Source organism: Pelobates fuscus, chromosome 8 (assembly GCF_036172605.1).
Source record: "Pelobates fuscus isolate aPelFus1 chromosome 8, aPelFus1.pri, whole genome shotgun sequence".
NCBI lineage: Eukaryota > Metazoa > Chordata > Amphibia > Anura > Pelobatidae > Pelobates > Pelobates fuscus.
The window spans coordinates 20,005,914-20,018,979 of NC_086324.1; the positions used below are offsets into that span (position 1 = coordinate 20,005,914).

A 13,066-nucleotide genomic window follows, 5' to 3' on the forward strand; every position below is an offset into this window, starting at 1 on the left:
AATTTATATTGACATGGATTATAATGCTGTCCTAACAATGGATGCAAACACCCACTACTTGTTTTACAACGGTCCTTTCCACATCATAACATCGACCATCCTGTACCCATCAAACCTTGCAATCTGCTAAAACAATTAACAAAGAAGGTAAGAAATTGAAAAGGATCATTCTCTCTGTCTTTACCTAGGGGTATCTCATCTCCCAGTCTCAAAATGAAAGTGTAGCTTGACTGGAAGGAGTAAAGGTCTCATTAGACAGAAACAATAAAACCAAAATGATTATTGGGAATTTGATGAGAGACATTATCTTGTGCCCTACAGAACGGCAAACGTATTCATCTGGAAAAAAAAGGCCTCTTCACTGTCACAGACTGCTGATCCCAGGCCTTCGCTTCGAAATTACCGGCAAATAAATCACTCATTTTCTGTCCCTGGAAGCATAATGTGTCCATGAAAGATGAAGGCTTTACAAGTCTCTGGAATAAATGATAGATGCAAACTATGAGGAAAATCACGTGCGTATCCCGAAGCAGTGGGTTAGTTGATAGACAGCCACATTTAAAAATCTGCTGTGCATATTTTAATTGAAGATATAAATTCATTAAAAGGCCCAGTAGCAATGCTCAGCCCATCAATAGAACTCAAAATTCCATCCTGCGGCTTAACCAGATAACATAATCTTTTATTATCTACCACAATGTATTCATTTATTCACGGGGTAATAGAGGATTACTCCATGGTAAATGCACAAATAAGATCTGGCCGTGAAAGTATAATAGATAACATATGTCTGGATAAATAATTGCGTACATTAGCAATTATTAGCTCGCTGTTACTCTGCCTTTCATCAGACACCTAAAAAAGTCAATAAGCCCAATGTGTTTGGGAAAGATAGGATGAAGGATTTTTTACGAATAGCTTTGTCGAATATTTGCAGCCGGTCCTTTATTTGTCCTATTTTGTTATTATTATTATTGTTAGAGCGATTACAAACAACTGCAAAGCAGATTTATGGAAACGGTGCCAATAAATATTTACTTTAACTAAACCTGCATTTATAGTTTCCTACTTCTGATAATAAATATGATCTGGATTTCTCTTTAATGTTTGAATTAGACTTGTGACTTGTGCAAATATTCGTTCTGGCCAGTTCGGACAAATCAAATGCATTTTAATCCATTTTCGGACAAATCCATATGTCCGAGATTACCTGTAGAGTTCTATTGATGGAATAGGCTTATCTCTGACATATGCATTCGTCCTGGTATGGATTAAAAGGCATTTGATTTATCCGAACCAACCTGAACGAATTTCTGCACAATCTAGTTTTAATATGAAGAGATCACAACTACAATGTGTTCAGTAGAATAGTCTTTATTGGGAGGCATAATGCATGCTCCATTGAGTGTCCCCAGAAATTATCTGGTGATGCACCCTCCATTTGGGCACTTTTCCGATGAAGACGTTAGATTTGTGATTCACCGGGACAGATTGCTGTCAGGATGGCCTCTAAGCCTGGCACTGAGTATAGGCTCTAGTGTGACATATTATATCATAACTCTGAGGAATCTACCTCACTGACAGACTACATATAATATGTGTCTATTAGAGCACCCATTCACTAGCAAGTATTATTTGAATCATAGCTCTTTGCGCTCTGCTTTTTTGATCATAAGTTTTAACTTGCAGGTGCCCATTACACTATAACTCTTTGCCAGTGAGTGTCCATTATACCAGAATGCTTTGCCAGTGAGTGTCTGTTATACCATAACTCTTTGCCAGTGAGTGCACATTAACTCAATGTTCTTTGCCAGTGAGTGCCCATTACACCATAACTCTTTGCCAGTGAGTGCCCATTATACCATAATGCTTTGCCAGTGAGTATCCATTAACTCATAACTTTTTGCTAGTGAGTGCCCATTATACTATAACCCTTTGCCAGTAGGTGCCCATTAACTCATAACTCTTTAACAGTGAGTGCCCATTATACCGATGCTCTTTGGCTCTTTGAACATTACAATTTGGGCATAATCTTATTTTTATAGAAACTTCAGATTACAATTAAAACTAGCACAACGTGATTTAATTTCAAACATTTTTATTAACAATTGAAATATATACATTGTTCTATGAACTTCTTGTGATGGCTCTATTATGTTCAATACTGTAACGGAAAGTGTCCAAACAAATGTTATTTTGAGTGGCACAATATGAATACAGGATCAAGTGCAATAACGTATCAAAATACAGACAGGGTTGATCAGTACAGAGCAAATTGTAGAGAATTCATCAGAGAATTTTAGAAATAGCTAAACTAGAAAAATTATGATGACCCAGTCTTACATCTTCCTATATATGGTGGGTGTCTTGTATATAGAAGCTGGAACTAGAATTCGAGACAGATCCTTTGACAATGTTGGATAATCTTGGCATCCCAGATATTTCTAAATTGCATGACGCTTTGGCAATCTTCAGAATGGCTTTGCCTCATGGGAAATGTAGTTCAAAAACTTCTGGATGCCAATGTTAACCTATCACTGCTCTGTAAAATCTATTGGGTTATACAGTGGACCCATCTTTTTAGGAACGCTAAAAACCATACAAATCCCTTGTCCCTGTTTAACTTTAACGGTCAGCAGAAAAAAATTGATCTGCCATAAATTTTCCGAAGCTATTTTATTTTCTATATACCTCCTACATATGATATATGTCTATTAAGAACCCAATTCACTATCTTTTGATGGTAACAACTGTAGCCAGAGTAGTTTGAACAGCGATAGCATGTATCCACATATGTAAGACATAATACCAATATGGGTCAATTTAAGGGGTTCAATTCAACCTAATTAATATGTTTCAATTTAATTTGTCCATGAATGCAGTGCTTGGTTTTGTTTAGTAATCATGCAGGGATCTCTAATGAAGATACATGTCATGGATTGTACATATTAGTTGTATGTAATACATCTCCGACAAGTCTTTCAACTATACCATCTTAGGGTTTGGAGTCAAGATTTAAGAAATCCATCATGGTATACGAAGAGGTGAAATTATTGCAAATTTATTTGACAAAATATGTCTGACCCTTTCTTTCTTTGTTAAGTGAATTGTTTCTTTCTACGATTTGCCTAGAATGTTTGACTAAATGATTCACCAGACATTTTATGTTTTTTTACTGGTTATGAATGTTTTTAAATCTGAAAGTACCCTCCAATTCATTTTATGTCAAGACGCGCTCCCATCTTAATCGATGTTCTCCTTAAAGCAGGTTTGTCATATTGTATGTTTGATAAACGATATTCTATATTTCTGTTTATGTATTGTGTTATTTGTATTTGAATGTGTCTCCTTTGCAAGCTATTGTAAATAGTGATTATGTTACCCTACGAGGTGTCTTTCTTACATTTTTTAGATATAATTTTAAGTCACTTTTAATCCTGACTCCCTCAATTGTATCTAATTGTAAATTGATTGTTGTTTAAACCCCTGCCATCAATATAGTTACAAAGCAGGGATGCAAAACAAAGCCCATGATATCAAATAGCACAAACATTTATCATCATTATCGTATAATGAAATAGAGTAGAAATCCTCCTAAGCTCACGCAACATGCAGTTTGAGGATTTTTTATGTAAAAAATATAAACGCAATAGTGTGCATTACTTCTCTTTGAAGAATCTCTCATTATAGGTAAACTAATTCTAAGTGACATCTGAATTGGTCATTCCGAACTTGTCTGATGCCTGTACTAAAACTACAGCACACTACTAATGTATTAGCCACGTTTCTAATAAATAAATGAGAAGATCTAATCCGTACAACCTGTAAATATGTACAGTAGTCAACACATTCTAAAAGTACGAAATAAATAGTTTGCTGTCTGTAGGGGAAGACGTTTCCAATTCACTTTTTCGTGATTGTGACGTGTGGATATTTTTTTCTTGATGACTGGGAGGAATAATCTGCAGACCTAAAATACAACTTATTTAAGGGCTGTGATGTTTTTTAGTGTGAAAATTAAATTTACACAGAAATGGATACATGAATGTGATAAATTTATTGTGCACCAATCAATAGTCCACAGGGCCTGCCTACAAAAAAAAGATAACACAGGAAACAATTTATATAAATAAGTCGTTGAAACAACGTCAACGGACAGTCAATATAAATTCAAATGATTTATATATATATATTTATAAGTTATGTACATAGTTTATCAGTCTATTTACAGAAGTCCTCGTGAATTTAGTCCTGTTAACTGGAGTGGAAACTTGAGGACTCGGATTCTGTTGAAACCGATGAAAGACCAGCACGTTTTTTGGATAATATTTTAAGGCTTGATCCTCTGCTAACAGAAGTTAGGGCATTCTGTGCAGATGTCTTGAATTTTGCCCCCAGGAAAGCGTACAAAATTGGGTTGAGGCAACAGTGGAAAAAAGCCAAGGCCTCAGTGATAGAAATCCCCTTGTGCACTGTATTCTCCAACATGCAATCGTACTTAATTATTCCAAGCAACATGAAAGTGTCAATGGTGAGACAGATGTAGTAGGGTAACCAGCATGCGAAGAACGCCAGGATAAGAATGACAGTGGTCTTTAAGGCTTTGCGCTTTTGGTGGCCTTTGGAGTGTGACAACTTCGAGATGATGACGCAGTAGCAAGTCAGAATTATAAGTCCAGGCAACACAAGTCCAACTGTGATGTGTAGGAACCGGAAACCAATGGTCCAGTTTTGACGGTCTTCGTGTGGGTAGATACGGTCACACACATAATTTCCGTTTTCGTCGCTGACACTGGCAAACACTAAATCAGGTACCGTTAGCAAGACAGCTGGGAGCCACACCCCAGCGTACACTATTTTTTCAGCTAAAAGTTTCCTCGATCCCTGGCTGTTGGTAGCATGGACAATCGCAAGGTAGCGATCGAGACTTATGAATGCCAGAATCAAGACGCTACTGTAGAGGTTGACTGTGTAAATTACATGTACAGCTTTACACAGAAATTCTTTAAAATACCATCCTATGGCGGCATCCACGGACCAAAACGGGAGAGTGAAGACAAATAGCAGGTCAGCAATGGACAGGTGAAGACGATATTTATCAGTCATGGTCCTTGATTTTTTTTGATAGCCCATGACCAATACCACCAATCCATTTCCAATGATTCCCAACAAGAAAATGAAGGAGTAGATGGTTGGCAAGAAGATTCGGTTGAAGTCATTGTTCTCGTGGGCGTAACAAAGACCTTGGTAATCATCAAAATCTTCCGAACCATTTATCTCGGTGCTGTTGTCTTCCGTGAAATTGATATCAATTCCACCAGAGAACTGTAGAAAGAAATGAAAAAGAATGATGAGTTTCAGATTAAAATGGCTGTTTATGATTTTTAACAATTCATTAAAAACACATGTGGATTTAAAATGCCAAAAAATATAGTATTACGATGGATTCGTATGATGTCATTGCTTGGAAACTTAAAACAGAGGAGTGTTTTTCCTCCAATGACTACATACCATGTAACTCTAGGGAAAAAGGGAGTATCTAGAATTATTTGAAACATTATAAATTGTAGAGTAGAATTACACATTGGAGTAAAAGGGTGTATCCTGAAAATATTCCTTTCAGTATGTTTTTAGAATTTAAATCTTAAAAGCTAAAACTGCTCATGTTTTTGCTAACATGGATCCGCTATGTTGTCATTAAGAATGCTGCTTGTTCTTTTGTGTGTGTGTGTTTTTTTTAAACCTCTGGTTATAGAAATAAAACAATGTAAAGGAACAAAAAAATCACTTGACAGTGTTTTTGTTGAGCTAGAAAATACCAAATCAAAACAGTTCATTGGTTAGAAGTCAGCTGCCGGGTGGAAAGTGATAAGCAAAGAGACACTTGCTTGAGTTGTGACTTATTGACGCAATATCTTATCTTCTTTGTTATGAAAAGCAACACTGTATCTAACACAGACTCATGATGGTATTTTCTCTGTTTTGCAGTATCCTATCCTGCTGCAGTTTCGCTACTGTTTTTTAACTGGGCAGAATTGTGACCCCCCACCCCCACCCTCCGTCAACCACCTTGAGGTCTTGCTATGGGTAATAGGGGTTGCATGAAGAAAAATGTTTCTTATTATTCCAAAGCAAACCTATGGGAATTGCAGTCTAGGACAGGCATAGGCAACCTGCGGCACTCCAGATGTTTTGGACTACACCTCCCATGATGCTTTGCTAGCATTATGGGTGTAAGAGCATTATGGGGGATGTAGTCCGCAACATCTGCAGTGCCAAAGGTTGCATACCCCTGGTCTAGGAGATGGGGTAGAGCTAGTAAAATGATATAAAATGTACAAATATTAGAGGACTGCCTAAGGGGGCAGCAGTTGAGTGTCTAAGACGTGAGAAGGTAGCGTATAGGAGAACAATAACATTTCAGAACCTTTGCTCTAGAGTAGACTGCTTGTGTTGTGTTGCAATAGTTTCCTCTGCAGAAATAAAAGTTTCAATATTTGGTGTAAACGGGAAGTAAGATGATTAACTGACAGCAGTTTGGGGCAATAGTTATTTTTTGAGCGGGGATTTTAAAAAAAGGGGAAAGGTAAAAAAAAAAAAAAGGAGGCGCCTTTCAGCTCAGAGCACAAACCCTGCGCCCTACTTGGCAGCACAAAGAAACCAAGCGATGCATTGCAAATGACTACAGGTCAGTACACCACAGAGTACAAGACCAACTGGTACTTCTTGTTTACAACTGATAAGGCACTAACATACGCTGTAGCGCTGTACAATAGTGTAAAATAAACAGAACATTTAGAATAGACATACTAAACTTGCTGATCCAGAAAGGATGCAGGAGCCAGCATGGTCTGTTTTGTTTACAGCAAAACACATTTTATTATTTTACTTTTTGTGTGTTTAATCTGCATTCATATTGTGAATTGCAGCAATTTGCAATGCATCACATATCTCCCAGTGCTGGTCAGTAATGGGAACCTTGGCACCCTAGATGTTTGCCTACAGGGGGAGGTTCATGGGAAACATCTGGGGTGCCAGTGTTACCCATCACTGATTTACATCTTTGTTGAGTTTTTGGACCGTTCCCCAGACAGTGTTCTCTCTATGCAAATCCACATGTGGGGATACACACAGCCTTTCACAGATTATCTGAAGGCTGAGGATAGAATGTCTCGGGGCAGAGAGCTCTGTACATCCTCATGCAATGTGCTGTAGGTCACGAATAAGCAAAGCTATACCCATCACATGAAACCCAGGCACTCACACAGCCCATACCCATCACATGAAACCCAGGCACTCACACAGCCCATACCCATCACATGAAACCCAGGCACTCACACAGCCCATACCCATCACATGAAACCCAGGCACTCACACAGCCCATACCCATCACATGAAACCCAGGCACTCACACAGCCCATACCCATCACATGAAACCCAGGCACTCACACAGCCTATACCATCACATGAAACCCAGGCACTCACACAGCCTATACCATCACATGAAACCCAGGCACTCACACAGCCCATACCCATCACATGAAACCCAGGCACTCACACAGCCCATACCCATCACATGAAACTCAGGCACTCACACAGCCCATACCCATCACATGAAGCCCAGGCACTCACACAGCCCATACCCATCACATGAAGCCCAGGCACTCACACAGCCCATACCCATCACATGAAGCCCAGGCACTCACACAGCCCATACCCATCACATGAAGCCCAGGCACTCACACAGCCCATACCCATCACATGAAACCCAGGCACTCACACAGCCCATACCCATCACATGAAACCCAGGCACTCACACAGCCCATACCCATCACATGAAACCCAGGCACTCACACAGCCTATACCATCACATGAAACCCAGGCACTCACACAGCCCATACCCATCACATGAAACCCAGGCACTCACACAGCCCATACCCATCACATGAAACCCAGGCACTCACACAGCCTATACCATCACATGAAACCCAGGCACTCACACAGCCCATACCCATCACATGAAACCCAGGCACTCACACAGCCTATACCATCACATGAAACCCAGGCACTCACACAGCCCATACCCATCACATGAAACCCAGGCACTCACACAGCCTATACCATCACATGAAACCCAGGCACTCATACACAGCCCATACCCATCACATGAAACCCAGGCACTCACACAGCCTATACCATCACATGAAACCCAGGCACTCACACAGCCCATACCCATCACATGAAACCCAGGCACTCACACAGCCTATACCAGGGGTAGGCAACCTATGGCACTAGTGCCATTCACGGCACTCGAGGTGTCTTTGCACGGCACTCAAGGCTGCTAGAGCCAAACAGGCTCTGGCCTATCAGGAGTCCCAGTAAAACTTCAGATATCTGCTAATCCGAAAAGGTGGTGAAGGACAATCCTCAATTTATGCATTGCAGCACGTAGAGGTAGTGATCTCAGATCACTTCCTCCCAGCACTTGTGAATAGGAAGCCACACTGTAGTAGAGCAACTCGCAGTTGCTGTTGCAGCTCCTGTCCTTAACATGTACCTGGCCGGACTAGTCCCCAATGGAACCCAGGGAAGCCACCCACACTGCTAGATATACACAGACATGCAGAATAACCCTCCCCTCATACAAATAATACGGACAGCCCACACACAAACATACACACAATCCGCACAAACGAAACACCACTAACAATCCACATACATGCACACAACCCCACATGCAATACCCCAAACAGCCCCCACACACTACCAAACACACACTTTGACATATCCATCCACACACACACACACACACACAATTCCACAAGCAGCACCCATACACAGTTTACATTCATATCTATGTATCATACACAATACCATAAACTACTCATGAACATAAACAATATAATAGCTCATATACGCAGGGCCTTCTTTAACGAGGGGCAAACTGGGCAGCTGCACCGTGAGCCCTGCTGGCCTCAACTATTTCTAACCCTCTGGCTGGTAATCTTCACACTAAGGAGGCCCACCGGGTGGCCCATGCACAAAGGACCACCCGCTGGGCTTCTGTCAGCAGGGACCCAGTCACACGCTAAGGTGCTTTAACAGCGCGAGCGGGCCCCTTGCTTTTCAGCAGCAGGCTGGGAGGAAGCGACGGCCACGCATCACTTCCTCCCACAAAGAGAGGAGCGCGCAGGAAAGAAGAGTAGGCAGATTGGAGGGGGGCTGGCCAAGAGCTCTAGACCCCAACTCCCAACAACTTCAGCCACCAGCAGGAAAAGTAGGAAACTGGAGGGTGGGTTTTAAAGTGTATGTCTGTGTCAGTATGCCTGTCAGTGTGTGTGTGTGTGTCATATCTGTATGTTTCTGTGTCAGCATGTCTTGTATGTCAGTATGTGTCAGTATGTCTGTGTCAGTATGTTTGTATGTCAGCATGTCTATGTGTGTGTCAGTATGTTTGTATGACAGCATGTCTGTGTGTGTGTCAGTATATCTGTGTGTGTGTGTGCTTGCAATCACGCCAACACCACATACAAACATATCCCACAAAAACTGCTTAGTGCTAAATACAGACCTGCAAACATGAGTAAATGGTAGAGCCCCAGCTGTCAATGCATTTCTGGAGTTGCAAGACAGATGGGGATCTACCTTTTAATCACCCGTGCAACAGGGAGACCGCCAAGAATTCTTGCACCTCTCTACTTTAGGTCCGCCACTGTGTTGAGGTGGAGGACGTGATTGCATGCCTGGGAAGGGGGGGGACAGGGTCCAGGGGGCCCTAAACAAATGCTTTGCCCAGGGTCCAGTCATTATTAAAGACAGCCCTGCATATATACGCACAAATACAACGATACAAAGCAATTACAGTAAAAATAACAAGCAGAATACGGCAGCATACACACCTCGATTTATAAAAAAATAGGACCGGCAGGCTGCGGGACATCACTATCCTATATCGGCACAGTGCTGCTAAAAGGTTGCCTACCCCTGGCCTATACCATCACATGAAACCCAGGCACTCACACAGTGCATCTGGCTGCTGTCTAGAACCAGTGGCTCCCAGAGTCACTTTGCATAGAAATTCCCCCAACCACAAGGGGGTTTCAAACCTCTATCTATGTATCATTGGAAATCTATGGGAGGCTGTGCTGGGCAGGAGATTGTTACTTTGTTAAATATAACAAGATGCATGATTTCCTAAACAGAGATCTGCTATATAGTGAGAGCTATAATATGGCCCAGTGAGCTTACAATACCAGCCATACAGAGATCCAGGCAGATAGTACAAGGACAGGTTAGTACTTATCTTATCATCAGGCAGGTAACCAGGCAGATAAGTACAAAGCATCAGGGGTAACACCCAGACAGGTTAATATCAGACAGACTGACACTCAGAAAAGTTAATACGAGACTGACACTCAGACAGGTTAATTTCAGACAGACTGACACTCAGAAAGGTTAATATCAGACTGACACCCAGACAGGTTAATATCAGACAGACTGACACTCAGATAGGTTAATTACATACAGACTGACACCCAGACAGGTTAATATCAGACAGACTGACACTCAGATAGGTTAATTACATACAGACTGGCACTCAGACAGGTTAATATCAGACAGACTGACACTCAGATAGGTTAATTACATACAGACTGGCACTCAGACAGGTTAATATCAGACTGACTAACACTCAGGTAGGTTAATATCAGACTGACTAACACTCAGGTAGGTTAATATCAGACAGACTGACACTCAGACAGGTTAATATCAGACAGTCTGACACTCAGACATGTTAATATCGGAGAGACTGACACTCAGGTAGGTTAATATCGGAGAGACTGACACTCAGACAGGTTAATATCAGACAGACTGACACTCAGATAGGTTAATTACATACAGACTGGCACTCAGACAGGTTAATATCAGACAGACTGACACTCAGATAGGTTAATTACATACAGACTGGCACTCAGACAGGTTAATATCAGACTGACTAACACTCAGGTAGGTTAATATCAGACTGACTAACACTCAGGTAGGTTAATATCAGACAGACTGACACTCAGACAGGTTAATATCAGACAGTCTGACACTCAGACATGTTAATATCGGAGAGACTGACACTCAGGTAGGTTAATATCGGAGAGACTGACACTCAGACAGGTTAATATCAGACTGACTAACACTCAGGTAGGTTAATATCAGACAGTCTGACACTCAGGTAGGTTAATATCAGACAGACTGACACTCTCCATACTGTCCTAATTCTATTCCTATACCGCTTGATGTTCAGTTCTGAACTGTCTAAGCCGCGTGTTCTTATTTTACCAGCAGAAACCACGCTGACCAGCTTAGTACATAGCTCATCTCGCTCACACTCCATCGCAGCCGGGGAATCGGTTTATGGGATTAATTCTCTATAACAGGACATCGCAGATATTGGGCACAGTCAGTGTCACTCACTTCGTCCTAAACCGCACTCACACTTCAACCTGAGCCACTCAATTAGCCATACACCACACTCACACTTCAACCTGAGCCACTCACTGAGCCACACACTCCACTCAGTCTGCATTGAGTGCCACTCACTGAGCCACACACTCCACTCAGTCTGCATTGAGTGCCACTCACTGAGCCCCACACTCCGCTCAGTCTGCATTGAGTGCCACTCACTGAGCCACACACTCCACTCAGTCTGCATTGAGTGCCACTTACTGAGCCCCACACTCCGCTCAGTCTACATTGAGTACCACTCACTCAGCCCCAGACTCCGCTCAGTCTACATTGAGTACCACTCACTCAGCCCCACACTCCGCTCAGTCTGCATTGAGTGCCACTCACTCAGCCCCAGACTCCGCTCAGTCTACATTGAGTACCACTCACTCAGCCCCAGACTCCGCTCAGTCTACATTGAGTACCACTCACTCAGCCCCACACTCCGCTCAGTCTGCATTGAGTGCCACTCACTCAGCCCCAGACTCCGCTCAGCCTGCAGTGAGTGCCACTCACTGAGCCCCACACTCCGCTCAGTCCGCAGTCAGTGCCACTCACATTAAATTCCAATATTACACTACATTCCAGCATGGGCTCTTTCCAATGACACAGATGAGTGTCAGCTTTGCGGCCAAGTAATATTTTTTTCCAATTAACACTTCCTTTGGAACACGAATGAGAATGAGCATCTATTTTCTTACAGCATCGGATTACACTAGCCTGTAAATGTAAACCCTACACACACTCTAAAAACTAAACAAAAAAACAACAACAAAAAAGTAAAGTGCAAACCATCTCTGGCACTGAAAGGGTTAATACAATGACCCCATGAGACTGTCTGCCTCCACTTACCAGATCCACATCCATGTTCTGCAGAGAGTCCAGTTTGCCGGTCTCCAGGTACAGTGCTGAGAACACTCCGTGTCAGAGCAGTGAGTGAGTTGTGATCTGCCAGGAGGAGGCTGAGTGCTTTTTAAGTGCCCTCCCAGCTCTCCACCCCCCATTGATCCAGAGCCATGCCTCCTCTGCCCATCCTACATACAATAAACACAATAGCTGCTAATTGTGACTGTCTCACCACCTCCTGTTGTTCATCCTGCAGCTGGCTAACCTTTCTTAAGCATCTGTACAAAACATCACTTAGAGCTAACACTACAACTTGTGCCTCACAAGACAGAGGTGTGAATGTATGTATATAAATCATCTTATTAGTTAATTAGAAACATGCTTCAGGCCAATGTAAAGTGTTACTAGGAATTATCATAGAAGAATTCAGACAGGAATAATAATTTAATATATATATATATATATATATATATATATATACACATTATATACATTACTGTCTATATATATATATATATATATATCCAGTGTACAGCGCTACGGAATCTGATGGCGCTATATAAATAATATAATATATATACACATTATATACATTCCTGTCTATATATATATATATATATATATATATATATATCCATTGTACAGCGCTATATAAATAATAAAATAATAATAATAATAATAATAACAAAGTATTTGTATATATGAGTGAAGTTACTGTATTCATTTA

The 13,066-nt window shown here is 41.5% G+C and overlaps 1 protein-coding gene across 1 annotated transcript; it reads right to left on the bottom strand.

Moving 5' to 3' along the window:
• Positions 1 to 4,038: 4,038 nt before the first annotated feature.
• CXCR4 (C-X-C motif chemokine receptor 4) lies at positions 4,039 to 12,430 on the bottom strand. Its single transcript, XM_063429359.1, has 2 exons — positions 12,346 to 12,430; positions 4,039 to 5,325 (listed from the first exon to the last, which is right to left on the bottom strand). The coding sequence occupies exons 1-2, from the start codon at positions 12,358 to 12,360 to the stop codon at positions 4,255 to 4,257; spliced, it is 1,086 nt and encodes a 361-aa protein (XP_063285429.1). The 5' UTR covers positions 12,361 to 12,430; the 3' UTR covers positions 4,039 to 4,254.
• Between the last annotated feature and the right edge of the window lie 636 nt (positions 12,431 to 13,066).